Here is a 23249-nt window from a genome sequence, read left to right on the forward strand (position 1 = left end):
CAATCCAGCAGGGGAAGAAGCTGAATGTGGAGGTCCTAGGCTGTCGTGGTTACACTGTGCCTAAAATGACGTTGGAGGCGGTTTATGGTAGATAAATTAACATTAAATTCTCTGGCAACAGCATGCCAATTTCACACTCCCTTAGAAATTGAGATATCTGTGGCATTGTGTGTTGTGTGATAAAACTTCACATTTTAGAGTGGTCTTTTATTGTCCCCAGCACAAGGTGCACCTCTGTAATGATCATGCTGTTTAATCAGTTTCTTGATATGCCACACCTGTCAGGTGGATGGATTATCTTGGCAAAGGTAAAATGCTCACTAACAGGGTTGTAAACACATTTGTGCACAACATTTTTAAGAAATAAGATATTTGTGCATATGGAACATTTCTGGGATATTTTAATTTAGCTCATGAAACATGGGACCAACATTTTACATGCTTTGTTTATATTTCTGTAATGAACTAATGTTGCACAACACAGTTGTATAAAGCTTTTAGGGTGGGTTGCACCCACATGGTTTAAATTAATCTATGATTAGAGCTAATGTAGGTTTTGTAAATCTAGGTTTAGAATTAAGCAGAGATTTGTTGTACCACTTAATTTTTATGAATTTAAATTCCTCAGGTATGTCCTCCTCAGTCTCCTGCCAAAGTTATACAGAACTGCTACTGCAATAATGATTGTCAGTGTAGTGTCCATCTTCGTGCGGAGCCCCTCCCGTAGGCACTGTAATAAAGAAAAAAAAATCCACACTCCAAAAACTCTGAGACATCTTGCCAGGATATGAGATGTGTTGTATTCTCTCTCTTCAGATGTCTGGCGGTTTAAAAATTTACCACACGACAGGCATATCCATTGTCACGGAATAGTTCTCCATTCTCGCCACCAGGGTTGGGAATAGGAATGTGTGTAGAGTCTATTGCCCCTAGTACACCTGGGAATCTAGCTGTCTTGTAAAATCCAGCTGCTGTTTTCTCTGTAGGATTGAACCTTATATACTGATTATTCAGACTGGCAATTGCACTGGACACTCCTCCAGACAGTTGACTTGTGGAATCCAAAAAGGTCGACATCCACCATCTGGAAACATCCAGTTGCATAGAACCGTAGGGTCACCAAGAGCTGAAGTAGTGGGGGTACAGCTGCGTTCCTATCACTCCCATGCTTAATGGTTGATCCAACCTTTCTCTCCAGTTGCATTACAGAGTCCTTGGAGAAGCAGTATCTCCTTGAAAACTCATCATTATCATAAAATTCAACAGGATTGAACTTGTTTCTAAATATTCTCTGAGGAACTCTGTCGTTTTGGTCTCTCTGCAGTAGATATGCTGCCATTTTAGCAGTTAAACCATATCAAGTGGCAGTTTAGAATTCATCTCCATTCTAAATGTATATTCATTTTTTTTATTGAACATTAGGTGTAAAATCTATCTAGGTTTAAAGTGAAAACAACTTATATTAGAGGAAGGATTTAATTTAACTATGATTAATTTAAAACTAAGTTTAACATTTGGTGCAACATGATTAATAGATTAACCTTGATTTAACCTAGTTTAAGAGTTAATCCATGTTGGTGCAACCCACCCTTAGAGATTTGCCTAAGAAGGCTCACAGCTGTAATTGCTGCCAAAGATGTTTCTGACATGTATTGACTCAGGGACCTGATTACTTATTCAACGACTGTTGAATATGTTAGTTATTTAATTATATTCATCTTTTAAAAAATACATTTAAAAAAAGTCTTCCACTTTAACATTAAATAGTATTTTATGAAGATTGTTGACAATTAAATAAAGTTTAATCCCGCTTTGTAACAATAAAATGTGACAATCCAAGTGTTATGAATACATTTGCAAGGCACTGTACATGCTTCGCCTTTGTACACACAGTACGTTGTTTTTCATTTGACAATAACTTTTGTCTTGTTATGTATGTATTGTTGATCACTTGTTGTGTTAAATGTAGTGAAACATTGGTTCAACTCATTATATATGGTAATAGAGGGAGATTGGGGGATAAGGACACTTTGCCGCTTGTAAAAGATTAGCTACCTGTCCGTCAAATGCATGTTATCTTGTAATAGCAAAGACATCCTTTTTAATTAGTCCGCACAGTTGGTGCTGGACAGACCAAAGGACTTTAGATATAGAAGAAGAGACAAAGAAGGCAAAATATTGGAATGCTCCTAGTATGAGTAAATATGCTTAAATATGCTTTTCATACGCTATTTAATGTGTTTTTATAGTGGTAATGTAACAATAATTATTGCCCAAGCAAAAGGCTAGTCAAGGTCTACAGTGGGAGGGGGCAGAGAAGAAACAAGGATTTCTGTAACTGACTGAACCAATCAAGTGTAATACCCACTGCGTTCGGACCAGCCAGGATGTAGGTTTCATCTTATGCTATTTATACCGTTCTACAGCGTTCACGTTTTGGATAATGGGTAGGGACTGTACATTTCGCACATTGTGTGTAGAATTGGATATTTTCACATTTTATTTTTACGCTCTTACGTAATTTATGGTTAACTGCATGTTAGGAATGCGTTTGCAAACACAACCATACAGCCGCGTTGCATGCTGGGAATAAAAGTTGAATATTCATGAGCTGAAAAAATACAAGCGTTTGTATTGGCTAGTAAAGTAAAGTAACGAAATACAAATTCGGTTTCGTTGTTAGTGGGGATAAATTGACGGCTTGACCTATACATATGGTTCTGGGTTTAGTTAGTTTTTGGGAGATTTAATGCAGGCAAATATTTGAGTATATATTGTTTTCTGAGGTTACAACTATTAAGTATTACAAGGTGTGTGATAATATACATATCCGTCTATGCAAGTTACGTGAAACCGGTTACTTCTATTTTCCAAAAGACCAAATCAAATTCTGTAGAGAGCGGATTGGGGTCACTATCAAGCACTCCTGACTGACAATTATCAATCGTATGAACCCACTGCAATCTGACCAGTTGAGAGTCCAATGCTTTGCCATGCATATTTATAAATGGACATGGGACGCATATAGTTGGTGAAATTGTAAAAACCAGTATGGAAACTACATATTTGTTCCACCATTGCATTTAGCACAATTATTGCTAGCTGAAATTGATACAATATTGTTTTGAAATATTTGTGATCTATTATTTGGAGAACTTGGCAGTGCATTAGAAATAAGCCCCTACCATAGACAGCCGAGACATCACAAGGCACACGTTGAATATAATAGCAGAACAGACTTCGTGAACTATCACAATGAATTCTCAACTTTTTTATTGCAGTTTTCCCGAGATATATAAACAAGAAGGTGCCGTATTTGAGTTGTTGAACGAAACGGATAATGTAACCGACTGACGTATACGATGTATCAGACTCAATTATTTTACCATTATCAGCCACTCGGGAGCGCACCATTACTGTGTTATTTCTGAGAACACTGGTTTCTAGCGTCTCTGGCATTTCACTATCATGGGCAACAGTGCTGTGTCGTGAGTGATGAGTCAAATTACAAATTAACATTTTAGGAACAGGTGGCTTAAAATAATATAGGGATAGACTTTGCTTTGCCTTGATTTTCAATAGGTTATAATATAACATCTTAGTAGGCCCTTGCCATGCTGCATCCTCTTCCATGGCTTGGATCCTGCTGCCTGTTACAATCAATAGGCCTATCTATTCCTCAATAACCTCTATTTACGATAACACTTCATTGATTGACTTCTGCTCTTATGTCACTTTAGGACCTCACAGGATTAATCTTGTACAGCTCTCTCTGTCGAACTGTCTGGTTTCTCCACTACTATTAACCATGTTGACCAATCAATCAGCTCTGGTCCCAGAGACCCACAAGGTGTTGAAGGCTTTTTTTCCCAGCCCTAAAATAACTGATTTTCCGCAAAAAGGCCTGCATGTCACATATTTCTGTAGGACCAGGGTTGGAGAAGACTGGATTATACCATCTGATGACAAACAGCGAGCTTTTACTGTACCAGTGAGTTACGTTGACCTCATCTTCTGTGATGCTTTATTGGATGCATCACTATATTATGAGCTGTGACGTGGACATAAATTGGAGTTGTGTGACATTGTATGGTTGGACTAGTGTCATAAGAAAGATCCAATGTAAATTCCATGATTGCAGATCACTGATGAGCATTTTATTATCCCCACCAGACACTGTCCACAAAAGGATCATTAATTTGATTCTGCTGCACGAAGACGTGTCCCTGCAATGCTTCATCCCAGCGATGGAGTTTGTTTTTCTTTTGGATCCTGCTGGAGAGCTACTGGGTAGGTAAGCTTTTGCTTCAACCCCATCATTACACACCTCGTTAATGTTAATCAAGGTTCTAATGAGCAGTAGAATCATGTGTCCTTGCTAAGGGTTGGGGAGAAAGCTTGCAGGAGGGTACCTCTTCAGAAGGAGGGATGGGTAAACCTAGACTACACATTTCCTTCATCTGAGAAGTTGTGGTGTAGGCTTATTAAGATTATATGAAAAGGTGTTCAAATCTTATAAATCGACACCACTTTCATGCAAGTCCTAACTAATCACTGTGATTTATTTTCTCAGTGGAAGCTAATGAATTTCATGCTTAAAGATAAGGGTGACTTCATCTGCTCGTGGGAAATGGGGAAGTGGGAAGTCCGACATGAATGTGTTCACCTTCCATTGAAGTCCGAAAAATAAGATTGTAGCTAGATAGCTAATACTAAAGTTAGCTAGCTTGCTTAAACTAGCAACATTCTCCACATTGATAAGGTTGCAATTGTCAAAAAAATTATTTGTTGTCATCTTTTGGTTTAAAGGGTAACACAACTCTGCAACTTGAGCAGGGTAACAACATTTTCTCAGAGGTTCTCACTTGGAGGGTCGTTCAAGTGAAATTATCCGCTGGGAACAGTCCTTGCTATCTGGGATTCTTGGGACATCCCTACCCCATTGAAGTAGAAATTGAAAATGGTTAAGTACGGGTTATGATTAAGGTTAGGTTTAGGGTTGGAGTTGAGACATCCCAGTGAACTACGAGCTTCCGATAACACGTGAACGTGGAATTTAGACCTGGAACAAAGTTTGTATATTCTTTATAGTTTACTCTTTTATTTAATATGGTTATAAACTTCTATGTACGTTGCTACTCTATTGCTGTTTTGCTGTAGGATACATAGTTTAATAATTCCACTCAAGATGTAGCTAGCTTCATGCCCTGCCTTTGTACACACAGTACGTTGTTTTCATTTGACAATAACTTTTCTCCAGATATAGGCTATAAAAAATATTTATTCTCCTTGTAGATATCTTGTGTGATTTCTAGTGAAAAATTGGTTAAACAAGTCAATGTATATGGCAATAGAGGAGGGAGATTGAAGGATAAGGACACTTTAGACAAGCTTAAATAACACCTCCCTATATGTCTAGTGCGTTATGATAAGGGATAATCAACGAGGGGCTATTCGTTCTATGGAAAATAATGAACAACGTGGAAGGTGTGCCCCACGACTTGCTAGCGGAGTGGAACTGACCTTCCACGGAGTTGCATTATTTTCCAAATAACGCACAGGGCCCCAAGAAATAGACTTGCTAGTTTAGCTAACAAACCCGTTATAAAAATAAAATTCAACAATGCCAATGATGTTTTCAACTGCCAAACTATACCTTTGCTATTAGAATCATTTTTATACATGTATAGATTTTTATTTTATTTATATACATACACAGTACCAGTCAAATGTGTGGATGCACCTACTTATTCTAGGGTTTTTCTTTATTTTTTACTATTTTCTACATTGTATAATAATAGTGAAGACATCAAAACTATGGGGGAAAAAAGCTAATCAAAATATATTTTATATTTGAGATTTTTCAAAGTAGCCACCCTTTGCCTTGATGACAGCTTTGCACACTCTTGGTATTCTCTCAACCATCTTCATGAGTTAGTCACCTGGAATGCTTTTCCAACAGTCTTGAAGGAGTTCCCACATATGCTGTGCACTTGTTGGCTGCTTTTCCTTCACTCTGCGGTCCAAGTCATCCCAAACCATCTCAATTGGGTTGAGGTTGGGTGATTGTGGAGGCCAGCACTCAATCACTCTCCTTCTTGGTCAAATAGTCCTTACACAGCCCGGAGGTATGTTTTGGGTCATTTTCCTGTTGAAAACAAGTGATAGTCCCACTAATCACAAATCAGATCGGATGGCATATTGCTGCAGCATTCTGTGGTAGCCATGCTTGTTAAGTGTGCCTTGAATTCTAAATAAATCACTGACAGTGTCACCAGCAAAGCACCCCTTACACCATCACACCACCTCCTCCATGCTTCACGCTGGGAACCACACATGCGGAGATCATCCGTTCGTTCACCTACTCTACGTCTCAGAAAGACATGGCTGTCTCAAATTTGGACTCATCAGACCAAAGGACAGATTTCCACCGGTCTAATGTCCATTGCTCCTGTTTCTTGACCCAAGCTCGTCTCTTCTTCTAATTGATGTCCTTTTTGTAACAATTCGACCATGAAGGCCTGATTTCACGGGGTCTCCTCAGACACATTGCAACATCAACTGTTCAGTTACTCTGTGAAGCATTTATTTGGGCTGCAATCTGAGTTGCAGTTAATTGGTGATGTCTGAGGCTGGTAACTCTAATGAACTTCTCCTCTGCATCAGAGGTAACTCTGGGTCTTCCTTTCCTGTGGCGGTCCTCATGAGAGCCAGTTTCATCATAACTAACACCTTTTGGTTTTGTGACTGCACTTGAAGAAACTTTCAAAGTTCATAACATTTTCTGGATTGACTGAGCTTCTATGTCTTAAAGTAATAATGGACTGTCATTTCTCTTTGCTTATTTGAGCTGTTCTTACCATAATATGGAATTGGTCTTTTACCAAATAGGGATATATATATAAAAAAAGTCAGTAAAAAAAAGAAACGTCCCGTTTTCAGGACCCTGTCTTTCAAAGATAATTTGTAAAAATCCAAATAACTTCACATTTCTTCATTGTAAAGGGTTTAAACACTGTTTCCCATGCTTGTTCAATGAACCATAAACAATTAAAGAACATTCACCTTTGGAACGCTCATTAAGACACTAACTGCTTACAGATGGTAGGCGATTAAGGTCACAGTTATGAAAACTTAGGACACTAAAGAGCCCTTTCTACTGACTCTGAAAAACACCAAAAGAAAGATGCCCAGGGTCCCTGCTCATCTGCTTGAACATGCCTTAGGCATGCTGCAAGGAGGCATGAGGACTGCAGATGTGGCCAGGGCAATAAATTACAATGTCCGTACTGTGAGACAGCGCTACAGGGAGACAGGACGAACAGCTGATCAACACCTGCACAGGATCGGTACATCTGAACGTCACACCTGCGGGACAGGTACAGGATGGTAACAACAACTGCCCGAGTTACATCAGGAACGCACAATCCATCCATCAGTGCTCAGACTGTCCACAATAGGCTGAGAAAGGCTGGACTGAGGGCTTGTGGGCCTGTTGGAAGGCAGGTCCTCACCAGACATCACTGGCAAACAACGTCGCCTATGGGCACAAACCCACCTTCGCTGGACCAGACAGGACTGGCAAAAAGTGCTCTTTACTGACGAGTCGCAGATTTGTCTCACCAGGGGTGATGGTCGGATTCGCGTTTATCATCGAAGGAATGAGCATTACACTGAGGCCTGTACTCTGGAGAGGGTTTGATTTGGAGGTGGAGGGTCCGTCATGGTCTGGGGTGGTGTGTAACAGCATCATCTGACTGAACGTGTTGTCATTGCAGGCAATCTCAACGCTGTGCATTATAGGGAAGACATCCTCCTTCCTTATGTGGTACCCTTCCTGTAGGCTCATCCTGACATGACCCTCCAGCATAATGCTACCTGCCATACTGCTCGTTCTGTGTGTGATTTCCTGCAAGACAGGAATGTCAGTGTTCTGCCATGGCCAGCGAAGAACCCGGATCTCAATCCCATTGAGCACGTCTGGGACCTGTTGGATCAGAGGGTGAGGGCCACCCCCCCCCCCCCCCCCCCCCCCCCAGAAATGTCCAGGAACTTGCAGGTGCCTTGGTGGAAGAGTGGGGTAACATCTCACAGCAAGATCTGGTGCAGTCCATGAGGAGGAGATGCACTGCAGTACTTAATGCAGCTGGTGGTTACACCAGATACTGACTGTTACTTTTGATTTTGACCCCCCCCGTTTGTTCAGGGACACATTATTCCATTTCTGTTAGTCACATGTCTGTGGAACTTGTTCAGTTTATGTCTCAGTTGTTGAATCTTGTTATGTTCATACAAATATTTACACATGTTAAGTTTCCTGAAAATAAACGCAGTTGACAGTGAGAAGATGTTTCTTTTTTTGCTGCAGTTTGTGTGTGTGTGTATACCACCCCTACCTTGTCACAACACAACCCATTGGCTCAAATGCATTAAGAAGGAAAGAAATTCCACAAATTAATTTTTAACAAGGCACACCTGTGCATTGAAATCCATTCCTGGCGACTACCTCAAGAAGCTGGTTGAGAGAATGCCAATAGTGTGCAAAGCTGTCATCAAGGCAAAAGGTGGCTGCTTAGAAGAATCTCAAATATATAATATTTTTTTGATTTGTTTAACACTTTTTTTGGTACTTCGTGATTCTGTTATTTCATAGTTTTGATGTCTTCACTATTATTATACAATGTAGAAAATAGTAAAATAAAGAAAAACCCTGGAATGAGTAGGTGTGTCCAAACTTTTGACTGGTACTGATAGTATTCAGATGCTTTGCTATGAGACTCGAAATTGAGCTCATGTGCACAGGTGGACTCCAACTTGATTGGAGTCCACCTGGGGTAAATTCAATTGATTGGACATGATTGTGTCGAGTCACAGATCTGGGGAAGGGTAGCAAAACATTTCTGCAGCATTGAAGGTCCTCAAGAACACAGGGGCCTCCATCATTCTTAAATGGAAAAAGTTTGGAACCACCAAGGCACCTAAAGACTCTCAGACCATGAAAAACAAGATTCTCTGGCCTGATGAAACCAAGGTTGGATGTGCAGCAACACTCCCCATCCAACCTGACAGAGCTTGAGAGGATTTGCAGAGAATAATGGGAGAAACTCCCCAAATACACATGTACCAAGCTTGTAGCGTCATACCCAAGAGGACTTGATGCTGTAATCGCTGCCAAAGGTGCTTCAACAAAGTACTGAGTAAAGGGTCTGAATACTTATATAAATGTAACATTTCCATATTTTTATTTGATTTATTTTTAAAAACCTATTTTTGCTTTTTTGCTATGGGGTATTGTGTGTAGATTGATGAGCAAAAAAAAAACAAATTTAATCAATTTCAGAATAAGGCTGTAACAAATTGTGGGGAAAGTCAAGGGTTGTGAATACTTTCCGAAGCCACTGTGGGTGTTCCTCTTGCCCAGATGTGTTACTGCTGTGTGAATAGTGATGGAAATGGCATCGTCCGTGGATCTGTTGGAGCGGTAGGGAAATTGGAGTGGGTCCAGTGTGCCTGGCATGCACTCCCCAAATGATTGAAACACAGGTCAGCCTGTTACAATCAATGGGCCTCTCTATTCCTCAAGAACCTCTATTTCCCATAACACTTCATTGATTGACTGCTGCTGTTATGTCACTTCAGGACAGACCTGTGGGGTGGAAATGGTTTGCAGTCGACCATAATGAGAGAGTGAGTAACTTGGTATGGGTATTGTACTGAAAATGTTTTTAAAATGGGAAATTATTGCAAATTACAAATGCACATGGGGATGCACACCCACTTTTTCAAGTGGTTTGTTGTGAATGGGATTTCTAGATCTGTTGTGTATGTGGTCGTGCGTATATTTCGTGACTAACTTGCACTCATACAAACAAAAGCCTCAGTATGGGATCCTTTGATCTTCTTCCCACTGAATTTGTTATGTAATGCTGCCAGTCTCTTTGTCTTCACACAAATTACCATGGGACATTTTCTGCCTGTGCTCATCTTTCAGTCGTGCTGCTGGTCCACAGATTTAGGATTGTCATGGATGATGTAAATGTAACAGTTGTTAAAGTACTATGTGAATTTCACCAGGTTCATATATCAATATGTTGTGTTGATTTGTTATGCATGCCTGCATCCTGGGAGAAGGGGAGTGTGTACTTACGTTTTGCCCGGCGTGCTCGTGCTCAAATCATTTTGATGCACTGAGAGAGAAAGAGGCGACGATTCTCAGAACAGATGTGCTCTACAAATGTTTTATTTCCTTTTGGATGCAGATGCAAGATGCAGAGAGTCAGTTCTGCTTGATTAAAACTACCTGATCTCCAAAGTCCACGTTTATGGTCTCTATCAACCACACACAACGCAGAGTTACAGCGGTGTAGTATAGCACCGGCTACATTGGTGCCGTGACCCGGATTCATCGTTGATCGACGTCAGCTCAATCACCGCGGCGCTGCTGCTCTAGAGACTAATTATATCATTGAGGTACTCTTGCCGCCTTGTGGCAGAAATCGGAACTACAGTTTTTTTTTTTTTTCTGACAACGATGTATTGAGAGCGCTGTTTATCGTTAACCAACATAGAAGTGTGTTCATCAACAGACATTTTAACGTAACTTTAGTGGCATGGCATCTTATAATGGTGATGAACCCAAATTCACTGCTGGGAGGGGGAGGTTTTTCTCATACTCTGATCAAACCCCGGTAAAGTGTGTAGGTGCAGGAGGTTCCCCCATGTTTTGCTCCACAAAAAAATTGGATGAAAGCCCTTCATCTAGTGTTAATCCAAATGCCCCTGTAGATGGTCTAGCTGAGCTGGTCACTCAGCTAGCCCGGGAAATAGGGAGCTCCATTAGGGAAGAACTACAGAGTGGCAGGTCCAGTACTTATGAGCCACCAGTAAGTACAGAAAAGATAAGTGATCATCATTCAGACTCAGTAGGATATGTAGATCTCAGTCAAATTAAGTTCATCATGCAATCAGACATAAAGGAACCTCCTACATATAGAGGAGATGGTACAGACAAATGCTCCATTCATGAATGGGAGGAGTTGATGAGAATATACTTGAGGAGAAAGGGTTGTCTTGTTGGGGAACAATCAGATGAGTTGATTAGTCGATTATCTGGCAAAGCAAGAGACATGGTAAAGATAAATTTACGCAATGAGACAACAGTTGATCCTACAGAGAAGCCAGAGATTGTATTTGACATTCTGAAACAGAATTTCAGTGAATTGGCCTATTCGTGCATGCCCTTGGCTGATTTTTACAATACTAAACCTGTACCCGGAGAGGCTGTTATGGAGTACTGGGTTCGATTGAACAAGGCTGTAGATGTCGCTGACGAGGGCCTTAAGAGACAAGGACAGAAGATTGACAGCTCCAACTCTGATGTCGTTAGGATGTTTGTAACATACTGCCCTGACCCCAAACTGGCAGCAGTATTCCAATACAAGTCTGCTGAGAAATGGACTGCGAGTGAAGTACAGGAGAGAATCTATGAACATGAACGCCGCAGGAAGGCCACCATGTGTCAATCTACCGCTGTATCCTCAAAGCAAGTAACAGTACATCCCCAGATAACTCCATGTGAAGGCGGGGTCAATGCTGGTACGTGCAGTGACACTTCTCTCACATCAAGCGCCAAACAAGATGGGCAGAGTGCAAGTATCGAGAGACTCATTCACCTGCTTGAATGTACCTTAGAGAAGAGCATACCACCCGTTATGGTTTCACAGACACAGGCCAAGGCACCATCTTTCCCCACCCAGCCCTTCAGGCGTAGGGAATGCAGGGTTTGTGGCTCAACAGATCACTCCACTGTGATGCACTGTAGACATGAGAACCTGTGCCTCCTGTGCTTTTCCCCAGATCATTGGAAGTCAAATTGTCCTAAACCGGGGGAACGCTATGCCAATCCCGGTGGTGAAAGACGCCCACCACAACAGCAGAGAAACTCACCACCACAGCAGCAACCGTTAAACTGACACGCCCACAGGTGAAGGGGGGAAATGTGGGTGTTCAACTGTCTACCCCCAAGAAAGAATTTGATGATCTTGAGAAAACGTATGAGATTTTGTGCTCTGATGCGAAAGAAGGAGAGAAAATTGTTATGTTAGGTTCACAAGAAGTTGAGGCTTTTTCAGATTTGTTTTACACCTCTGTGTCTGTACATGGGAAAGTGCAGCTTAAGGGCATGCTTGACACTGGGTCTATGGCCTGTACATTAAGTGAACATGCGGAGCAGAGACTTTTGGAAGCAGGTGCCCTTCCTCAGCATTATCAGCCTCCCACAGAGTTAGTATTAGTGGGGTGTGGGGGGAAGAAGACCTCAACAAAGTGTTTCTATGATTTGGAGATGCAAATCTATGGGATTGATGTTAAAGTGCCCACTCTAGTTGTTCCTGGACAGCGTGATGATCTCATCCTGGGATCGAATGTCATTAAGCATCTATTGCATGAGATGAAAGGCACGGATGAATACTGGAAGCTCGTCAACAACATGGATGGCCAGACCCACTCACCAGAGGGTGAGCAGTTTCTGCAGATGATGACAAGTGTCACAAGATGGAAGGGACAGCAAGTCGATGGCAAGATTGGGACAGTGAAGCTCACTCAAGCTGTGACTCTTTCGCCCAAGACTGAACACTTAGTTTGGGGTAAACTTCCTAAAAATGTGGCATTGTCTCCAGGCAGCACTGTAATAGTTGAACCTACCAGGTCAAAGGTCATGCCCAGAAACATACTCGTGGGTAGAGTTATTACACCCATGTGGGGAGATGGCTGGGTGCCTTTAAAGGTAGTAAACTGTTCTGACAAACATCTCACCCTAAGACGTAACATGAAGTTGGCAGATGTGTCTACATGCTTGGCTGTTGAGGATGCAACAATATTTCAGGGCCTTCATGAGGTGAGGAAAACCCCAATGGAACAGAAGCAGGATGACAATGGCTGCCACAATCTGAAACAAAGACTGTCTGATCTAGGATTAGTAGACATTGACATTGATGGATGCCAGGTAGCTGACCAGTGGAAGGAAAAGCTTGTGAATACCATCACAAAATATGAAGACATCTTCTCAAGACATAATCTGGACTGCGGAGAAGCCAGGGGTTATGTTCACCGTATCCACCTGGTTGATGACAGACCCTTCCGGCTACCATACAGAAGAGTTCCGCCTGCTCATTACCTGAAGCTGAGGAAGGTATTGACAGATATGGAAGAAGTAGGTCTTATACGCAAGTCAGTTAGTGAGTATGCCTCCCCTTTAGTCATGGTATGGAAGAAAGACGGGAGTCTGAGGTTATGCACTGACTTCAGGTGGATGAATGCACGAACGGTGAAGGACGCTCATCCCCTTCCTCATCAAGCAGATTGCCTCGCAGCCCTTGGTGGCAGTGCATTTTTCAGCACCATGGACTTGACCTCAGGATTTTATAACATTCCAGTTCACGAAGAGGACAAGAAGTACACAGCCTTTACCACACCGATGGGACTTTATGAGTACAATCGCATGCCACAAGGTCTGTGTAACAGCCCGGCCTCTTTCATGAGAATGATGTTGAGTATATTTGGGGACCTAAACTTCTCAAATCTCCTTTGTTACTTAGATGACTTGTTGGTCTTTGCACCCACCGAGGAACAGGCTCTACAGCGACTTGAAGTTGTGTTTAGCCGTCTAAGAGCCAACAATCTCAAGCTAGCACCCAAAAAATGCCACTTTCTACGAAGAACAGTGAAATTCCTCGGACATATCATTAAAGAGGACGGTGTGTCAGTGGATCCTGAGAAGGTGGAGGCCATTGCCAAGATGAGCCAAGCTCAGCTGATGGAGGCAGATGGATGCACTCCCTCTGCTCGGAGGCTGAAATCCTTCTTGGGTATGGTATTATATTACCAGCACTTCATTCCTGACTGTTCTGCTATAGCCAGACCTTTGTTTGCACTCACTGGGGGTCAAAAGAGAAGAGGAAGAGATGGGAAGAAGGGCAACAGTGGGATTTTCCGGAAGCTGACGCTATCGGATTGGACTGAGGAGTGTGTCGTTGCATTCCAGAAGCTGAAGGATGCTCTTTTGAATTGTGTCATGCTAGCTCACCCTGATTTCGAGAGGCCGTTCATTCTCTTCACTGACGCTTCCTTGGATGGTCTTGGGGCTGTGCTTTGCCAAGTACCTGAAGGTGAAGATAAGGCAAGGCCCATAGCATTTGCGAGCAAGACACTGAGTAAGTCGCAGAGAAGGTACCCGGCACACAGACTTGAATTTCTAGCACTGAAATGGAGTGTGTGTGAGAAATTCAGTCACTGGCTTAAGGGGCACGAGTTCACTGTCTGGACAGATAGTAACCCGTTAACGTACATCATGACAAAACCCAAGCTGGACGCTTGCGAGCAAAGATGGGTTGCCAAGCTGGCACCGTACAACTTTGATTTGAAGCGTATCCCAGGCAGCAAGAACACAGTAGCAGATGCACTGAGCCGCGATCCCTTTGCAGTGACTGTCGCGCAGAGACTGATGAGGGAGTCCTACCTAGCACTTCTATCTGAGGCTGTTGGGACACTGAATGATGATGTCCAAGATGCCTTCCGTTGGGCTTCTTATCCCCAGGAGATAACCTCTTTGACCACTGCTGAAGTGAAGGCCATATGTCAGCTCCATATTGACTGGGAATGTTCAATGGAGATGCAAGCAATCCAGCTTGGTTCCAACACCCAACGGCTGCTTTCTCCTGGTATTGACACTTTGCCTGAACTCTCGCACGAGGAACTTCGAGATTTCCAGCTGCAAGACTCTGTGACTTCCAAGGTCATCCCTTTCGTCTTCAATAAGAAACGGCCCACCAGACGAGATCGATACAGTGTTTCTTCTAAAGTGTTGTTGCTGATGAAACAGTGGGATCGCTTGATCCTAAGAGAGGGAGTTCTGTATCGTGTCATTAAGGAGAGTCACACAAACCGGAGAAGGTTCCAGTATGTCTTGCCAGAGGTGTTGAGACTCAAAGCGATGACTGGCATTCACGACCTTGCAGGACATCAAGGCCAAGCTAGAACTCTAGCTCTGGCCAGGCAGAGATTTTTCTGGCCGGCAATGGAGAGAGACATCAAGGAGTATGTGCGCTGCTGCCAGAGATGCGTTCTAGCAAAGACACCAGAGCCAGCGGCTAGAGCCCCGTTAGAGAGCATCAAAACTTGCTCTCCCATGGAGTTGGTGTGTTTGGATTTTTGGACAGCGGAAGACAGTAAGAAGAACTCAGTTGATGTTCTGGTGGTGACTGACCACTTCACTAAACTTGCCCATGCATGGCCATGCAGAAACCAGACAGCCAAGCAAGTAGCTCGTAAACTGTGGGATCATGTCTTCTGTGTCTACGGCTTTGCATCAAGGATCCATACTGATCAAGGCGCAAATTTTGAGAGTGAGCTAATAGCAGAACTGCTTAAGCTCTCCGGTGTCCAAAAGTCCAGAACCACAGCATATCACCCAATGGGGAATGGAGAAACTGAACGCTTCAACAGGACTTTAGGTAGCATGCTCAGGAGTCTGCCCTTGAAAACCAAAGAACATTGGCCTGAACAAATCCAGTCATTAACATTTGCCTACAATGCCACTGTTCACGAGACTACGGGCTATGCTCCATTCTTTCTCATGTTTGGTAGAGTCCCTCGGCTACCAGTGGATGTTATGTTCCGCAATGTTTTGGATGACTCCAGTGTTGTGGATTGCAACAAGTATGTCGAGACTCTGATCACTGGGCTGAAGGAAGCTATGAGTGTTGCCCAAAGGCACACTGACAAGCAACAGAGACGACAAGGTCGGGAGTATGACAAGCGGGTTAAAGGCATCGGTTTGTCCATGGGGGATCGTGTCCTCATCGCCAACAAGGGTGAAAGGGGCCGCCGCAAGTTGGCTGACAAGTGGAACCCCGAGATTTTCACAGTGACTTCAGTCAATCCACAAACTCACACGTACATAATCCAAGATCGTTATGGCAGAGAGAAAGTGGTTCACAGGAATCTACTGCTGCAGGTGAATTTCCTGCCATTTGAAATTGATGATTCAGTACACTTCAATGACAGTGATGCTGCAGGGCCTTCAATCAATGTAGATGCAGGAGAGGCCACCCACTCCGGCGATGGACTGGACAGGGAAGACATGGAGGACTCTGGGGAGGAAAGTGATTCAAGCGATTACTCCGAACTCTGGACATCGGATGGAAAGTCAGACCCAGAAGAACCTTGTTTTCTTGAGGAAAATGACCGGGGAAGCACCTCTGAGATTCTGGAGCTGATTCCTTCAAACTCACCTCTGATCAATGATCTAAGGCCAGAGCCACCGTTAGTTACTATGGCCCCTAGCCCAGTGGCAGGTCGCACAAGGGCGGGGAGGGTAGTTAAACCAGTAAAGAGACTAATAGAGTCAACCCACCAGAAGGTGTAAGTTTAACATAGTACAGAGATGATTTAGTACAGGATTTTTTTTTAAGGCTAAGAATGTAGATATAGTGTAAGAGGCACTATGCATCTAGGGGCAGTTGAAGGCCTGACCAACTTTCACTTGCCCTGAACCCTATGGGTAGCTTTGAGCTGAATTCAGAATTAAGCCTTGAGCTTGGTAGGTTATTTTGTTGTTTTACAAGGTTGGTGAAATTCAGGAGGGGTGAATGTAACAGTTGTTAAAGTACTATGTGAATTTCACCAGGTTCATATATCAATATGTTGTGTTGATTTGTTATGCATGCCTGCATCCTGGGAGAAGGGGAGTGTGTACTTACGTTTTGCCCGGCGTGCTCGTGCTCAAATCATTTTGATGCACTGAGAGAGAAAGAGGCGACGATTCTCAGAACAGATGTGCTCTACAAATGTTTTATTTCCTTTTGGATGCAGATGCAAGATGCAGAGAGTCAGTTCTGCTTGATTAAAACTACCTGATCTCCAAAGTCCACGTTTATGGTCTCTATCAACCACACACAACGCAGAGTTACAGCGGTGTAGTATAGCACCGGCTACATAAACAAAAAAAGGATGGTTCTACAGAGAATTATGAGTCTTTTTTAAATGAAAAGATTGCAAAGTAAAATATATAGAATGAAGGATTGTAAAGATAACTGTTCATGTGATGCTTGGTCATTGACACAACATAAACAAGTCAAAATTGCTTATCTTTGGTTGCCTACGAAAACAATTTTAGCCTACCCATCAGCTTTCAACAGTACATTCAATTGAATAGGCTTATGTTGAATTTCATTTGCTGCCTAGTTTGGTCTCTCTCTCTCTCTCTCTCTCTCTCTCTCTCTCTCTCTCTCTCTCGCTCTCTCTCTCTCTCTCTCTCTCTCTCTCTCTCTCATAAGGAACGCAGGAACATCATGTGGTCCTGGCTTGGCGCTGTCGCTGAATCAAGCAGCTTGGATCGTGGAAGGTGCTGTGTCACACAAGCAGCCACAGTTTACGTCTGTTCAATTGTAATGCGGCATCCACTCAGGACAGGATAGTGACTGTGCGAACTCTGAGAGACGCGCTACTTTGTTTATTTCTACCGACTTGACCTCGGGATGTGAAGTAAAACTGTTACCAGATTTCAAATAACTATTTTCACACTAATACATTTGATTTATTGTCGCGGGGAATAAGACGCATATTTGAAAATGAACCCTCCGTGTGCGCGCTGTGGGAAAATTGTCTATCCGACGGAGAAAGTCAACTGCCTTGATAAGGTGAGATAATCATATGAGTGCATTGAAATTGTGATAATGTCTATATCAGAATTGACTACAGTGTATTTCAGCAGCCTGTTGGTGGATTTTTTTAAACTTTGATTCAAACTTCTCTTTGGCCACATAGTCTAATTATACCGAACAGCGAGTGCACTGCTAAGCACGAAACCAGAATAGCCTACGTTTGGCTATGCCCAAAGTTTTTTAGTGTGGTTTTGCTTAGCTTGTGTTACTCTCATGATATGTGTATTATAATAGCATATCTATTGTAGTATACACTCAGAAAAAGGGTTCCATTTCCTATGGGGAAAGCTGAAGAACCATTTTAGGTTCTAGATAGCACCTTTTTCCCCCTAAGAGTGTTGGAGGATATTGAGCATCATATTGACATGACAAGGGGATGGGATAGCCTACAAGTTTACCCTTTATCCCCCGAAGGACATATTCTCAGATTTGCTCAATAGGGAATGACTGGCATTTTCTTGCATCTGATCCTTTAATTTCTTTTTACCTGCTCTTCCTTTTTGTGCACTTGAACAAAATATGAATTCTGGTTTATGGTTGAATGTGGCCTACAACTAGTTAATGATCGATTTAATAGCCACTTTGCATTATTTGCATTTGCACTTTGCATTATTTGCACTTGCACTTTGCATTATTTTTGTCTATGTCAGACCTAGGTCTATACTACTACTACTACTACTACTACTACTACTATTATTACAGTTTAATAATAAAAAGGTCCTTTAGGAGTGAGCGTCTTATGTCGAAGTTGTCAAACCCAACCCCTTTATCTTGACCCCTTTTGTAAACCATCAACCCTTGGCTCTACTCTTTCCGCAGGCCTGCCCATTACCCATTACCTAAAACCATTACCTTGTCCTGGCCATATGGCCCTATGGAACCCATGTGGCCCACTTTCTGAGGACGTCACACACACATTACATCACGCACATGCAATCCACGTGAACACATCATGGGCACTGAATACTGTAGGGCACCCATCCAAACGAATCCATGGCGGAAACGCCAGTGGACAGTCGTAGCACCGGTATATCTGCAACCAAATGCATGTCCTATTGTAGGCCGACAGCTCAGAACCCTATACATCAGAGACATATATTCTTAGTAAAATTATTTACTCAATTTAGAATCAGTAATTTCCTCAGAATTAGTTGAAATAGATAACCTTTGTTTAGTTAATAAACCTTTCTTCTTGAGGACCTTATTAATTCACAAACTGGTCGTTTCTGTTTAGAACCACTTGGTTGTGATAATAGAAATCTGGAATATCGGTCATCTCTGCGCCTCCCAACTAATTGAGGGGTGGCAGGTAGCCTAGTGGTTAGAGCGTTGGGCCGATAACCAAAAGGTTTCTAGATCAAATCCCGAGCTGACAAGGTACAAATCTGTCGTTCTGCCCTTGAACAAGGCAGTGTTCCTAGGTGGTCTTTGTAAATAATAATTTGTTCTTAACTGACTTGCCTAGTTAAATTAAAAATAAAAGCCATTATTCATTCACAATGATCAGATTTGAGCACCAGTGCAAGGTCAAACTGACTTGAAATATAATTTGTGTTTTCTTTTCCAGAATTGGCATAAAGGATGCTTCCACTGCGAGGTTTGTAAGATGACTCTGAACATGAAGAACTACAAAGGCTACGATAAGAAGCCCTACTGCAATGCGTGAGTGTCGTTGCTATAGCTGATTATTTGCTTTGGTTTTAGGGCTTGTCAGGGGTCTTAAATTATTTTGTTGATTAAGTGGTAGATGTAGCGTATGGACACATGGGAATTCATGGGCAATGCATGTATAGTGTAGGTGATTTGGAATCATGCTCTCGGAATGAGGTGGGCCTGCCTGACACTTTGTCGCCCTCAGATGCTGAGGGTGTCCTCTAATAGTTAAGGCATTGGGTTGGTGAGCTTGAAACCCAGGTTCAATTCCCACCGGTTACACATGAACATAGAAAATGGAGGTGAGTCAAGATGAGAATTTCCTAAAAAAGTCAGTTTTACAGTACAGGAGAGATAGTTCATGCATGTGAGAGAAAAGGCCCTGTCCTCGTCTCCAAAAGCCTGGGTGATCTACCAGTAATCTCAGGCTTGTTACATCTGAAACACACACATTATGTGTCTGGTTTTCCCTGGCTCTTCTTTAGGGCAAAGCTCTCAGATGAGAAATAAAAGAGTAGGCTGGAGACTGGCCTGTTGCATAGAACAACATGGAAACTAGGTCCTTCTATCAGAGAGCACAACAAGTCTATTTCAGTCCCCCAGCATGAAAGGAGATGGAGAGCCAATGCTTCTGCCTAGTTTTCTGCTTTGTGTTTCTCTTTACCATTCAGAAAAACAGCCCTTGGCTTATAACAGGCTCTTGTAGCACACGATTCATACACAGGGAGGGAGAGAGGGATGGATGGATGGAAGGATGGAGGGAGGGATGGAGGCAAGAAAGGGAGGGATAGATGGAGGGAGGGAAGGAAGGAGGGATAGATGGATGGTAGGGAGGGAAAAAGGGATGGATGGATATACACACAATTACAGGAGTGCAATTACTGTTTCTTCTTTCTATATAAAGCACAGCCCATGTGCTTGGTTACCTCTACCAAGCTCTTGTTCAGAACTGCAGGGTAACCTCTACCAAGCTGTGGTTCAGAACTGCAGGGTTACCTCTACCAAGCTGTGGTTTAGAACTGCAGGGTTACCTCTACCAAGCTCTTGTTCAGAACTGCAGGGTTACCTCTACCAAGCTGTGGTTCAGAACTGCAGGGTTACCTCTACCAAGCTCTTGTTCAGAACTGCAGGGTTACCTCTACCAAGGTCTTGTTCAGAACTGCAGGGAAGGGGAGTATGCACGCCCACTTAGCTGAACAAGTGTGGGTGAGATTAAGGGTCAGATTCTGGTGCTAGTGTGGAAGTGTGGATGTATAGTGCAGTTTGTTCAAGAGGAACACCTCCAGCATTTCAATAATAACATTTTAAAGTGAATTTAATCTGCTATCCTTGTATTGTTATTGATAGGGTTGTGTGTAAAGGTGGTCCATACCACTCTTGCCAATGAGCAGATTCATTGTAGCCTTCATTTGAACAATATATACGGCATAGACAATATATATTTGCTGCATTAGAAATGCCCAAACTGTTTTTCATCAAAGTCTTGTTTTATGTCATTTCAACATATTTGTTTAGAGAAGTCCCCAAGAAAATACTGTGTTATAGAGCCATACAGGTGAGTGTACCGAAACACAGCCTCTAAGTCTGCAAACAGAACACACTTTGTCCTACCCTCCTCACACACCCAATAGCATTTACTTTATGGCTGCTTTGGGTGAAAATGACTCTGACTTTTAGGGCCATAAAGCTGTTTCTTCTCCCAGTGGGGGAGACTAATACTTTGTTTCACCCAAGCCCACCTATTTAATTATGATACTATACCTCACCATAGCCTCTAGAAGCCTTTAGTGTTCTGACTATATTCCTTACGTGACAGGGCCAATAGAAAGATCATAGCAACGGATGTTGAACTGTGCCTGAAAACAAACAAATGTTGTGTATGTCTGTGCATGACACACTTTGCCATGGTGATTAGTGTCAGTGAAATGAAGCTGTTACTCAATATGTTGTAGTGGTTCACTCTTTTAAGCATCACCCCCACGGTTTCCAAACCTTGGGTCAGTACCTTAAAGGTTCTTATAATAGCCAAGGTTCTTGGGACTCTCTCTCTCTCTCTTTCTCTCTCTCTCTCTCTCTCTCTCTCGCTCTCTTTCTCTTTTACTCACTCTTTCACTCTCTCTCAAACTTTTGGGAAAAAGTAATGCTACTTAGCCTTTGACGTCCAGGGTAAAGCTTCTCTTCCAGAGTCTCGGGACATAATCTACTAAATTGCAAGAATGGATGCTTTTCCCACTGGCTTCCTCTGTGTCTAGGTATTATACGCCCTTGGTTTCTCTAGTATCTCCCTATATGCATGCATATGTTTGTCGCGTTTTAGGTCATGATGGGTTGTAATAAACTCTCAAATCTTACAGGTTGTGCATTGCATGTACATTTTCGGCATATTTTAGTCTCATACCGAGTGACTAACAGTCAGTCCTGGGTTGGTATGAGACCCAGGAGTCACTCACTCCAGCGTTCACCTCCGCTTAAGCGTAGGTCAAGGAATACTGCGAGGTTAATTACATGTCAGGGGATGAGAAAATATATCATCTGCCATTCCTGGCTCTTTTAAATGAAGCTGTGTGACACTGAGTTCCCAGTTCATCATTCATATTTAAGCATCCACTCCTGCATAGCATTATTGCAGTGTAGAGGAAGGCTTATGTTCAGTCATGCCAATTCCATCTTTTAAATGCAAATTTCTCTGTAAAATATTTATATTTAATTAACATCTCTTTTTAAGTTAGAATAATTAGATCATGTTATGTCATCTGACTTCTCAATAGAAAGTGGGGATGGAAAGATGAATCCCATTTCCGTGTCTGTCTGGTGTACTGTGCCTTATACTTTTAAATCAAAGCAAATATTGTATTTCCATAATGTATTTTTATTGAATGCCTACAGTACACCATAACTCTACCATATGAGCCAGTGATAATTGAATATCAATTGTATGAGAATGGTGATGATGACATTAGTGATTTTCAACTACTGCCATTGAGGGATATGACAAATGCCCCAAAAGTAGCATTTCAAATTTCATTGTTCACCAGACATACAGGAGTTGACAATGCCATTTGTCATGCAGACAAGAGATATGAGGGAAACTTATGTAACTCTCTGACTAATCTTTTATGAGAGAACCCAGAACTGAAAAGCTGTGAAAAGGCAGAGATCTGAGTATCTTTTAGAGAAGATACGCTCCAGAATGTTATGCATGAATAGTTGAACAAATGAAAGCAAAGCCATTAGTTCTTTGTTGCATCAAAGTATGTGATTTTGACCCAATTAGGTATTTGATCAAATACAGCCAAGTTGCTCTTTATTTATTTGATATTATCCCCCCAATCTCTGTTACAAAGCTTTCCTGCTACACAAGGGGTGCATCTCAATAGTCAAAAGAGTCATCCTCACCTCATCTCTTTTCCTCTACTTATTAAACTAACATGCTGCTAAATGGAATATATATTAATATTATATATTATAACATCAAAGAATGAGACAGGTGAAAGCGATTTCTAGGTCATTCCATTCTAGCATCCTCCATATTGCTATACAACTATATTTTCAGATCAGCAAAGATGAAGGAAAGGAGACGAGGAGAGAAAGCCACTTAAGACAATTGAGAAACACCTGGGGACTAAAAGAAGTACCAGTGAAGTGGCTCACTTGATGGCTGAGCTCAATGATCAGAGAGTCTATATAATAGAGTGCACATTTGGATTACTGAGGCCTGAGCTCATTAAAGCAACACCTAACGCAAAACCATCCAACAGCCCAGAAAACATCAGAGACTCAGGCTCAGCGCTGTCCTATCTGTGTGAAATTCGAGAAAACAGGTGACTAGCGAGCCATTGAAAAGGAAGGCATAGGGGCTTTGCCGCAACGGTTTGA

General features: G+C 42.3%; 1 protein-coding gene across 1 annotated transcript in view; it reads left to right on the forward strand.

The window, feature by feature from the left end:
* The first annotated feature begins 17335 nt into the window (after nt 1–17335).
* The window catches only part of LOC110535303 (LIM zinc-binding domain-containing Nebulette), an 86156-nt gene continuing 80242 nt past the window's right edge, over nt 17336–23249 (forward strand). Inside the window, exons 1-2 of the mRNA XM_021620216.2 lie at nt 17336–17696; nt 19288–19382. Coding sequence (XP_021475891.1) covers nt 17628–17696; nt 19288–19382 — 164 coding nt within the window. The 5' untranslated portion in view covers nt 17336–17627. The remainder of the gene's footprint in view (nt 17697–19287; nt 19383–23249) is intronic.

Source organism: Oncorhynchus mykiss, chromosome 11, assembly GCF_013265735.2.
Source record: "Oncorhynchus mykiss isolate Arlee chromosome 11, USDA_OmykA_1.1, whole genome shotgun sequence".
NCBI lineage: Eukaryota > Metazoa > Chordata > Actinopteri > Salmoniformes > Salmonidae > Oncorhynchus > Oncorhynchus mykiss.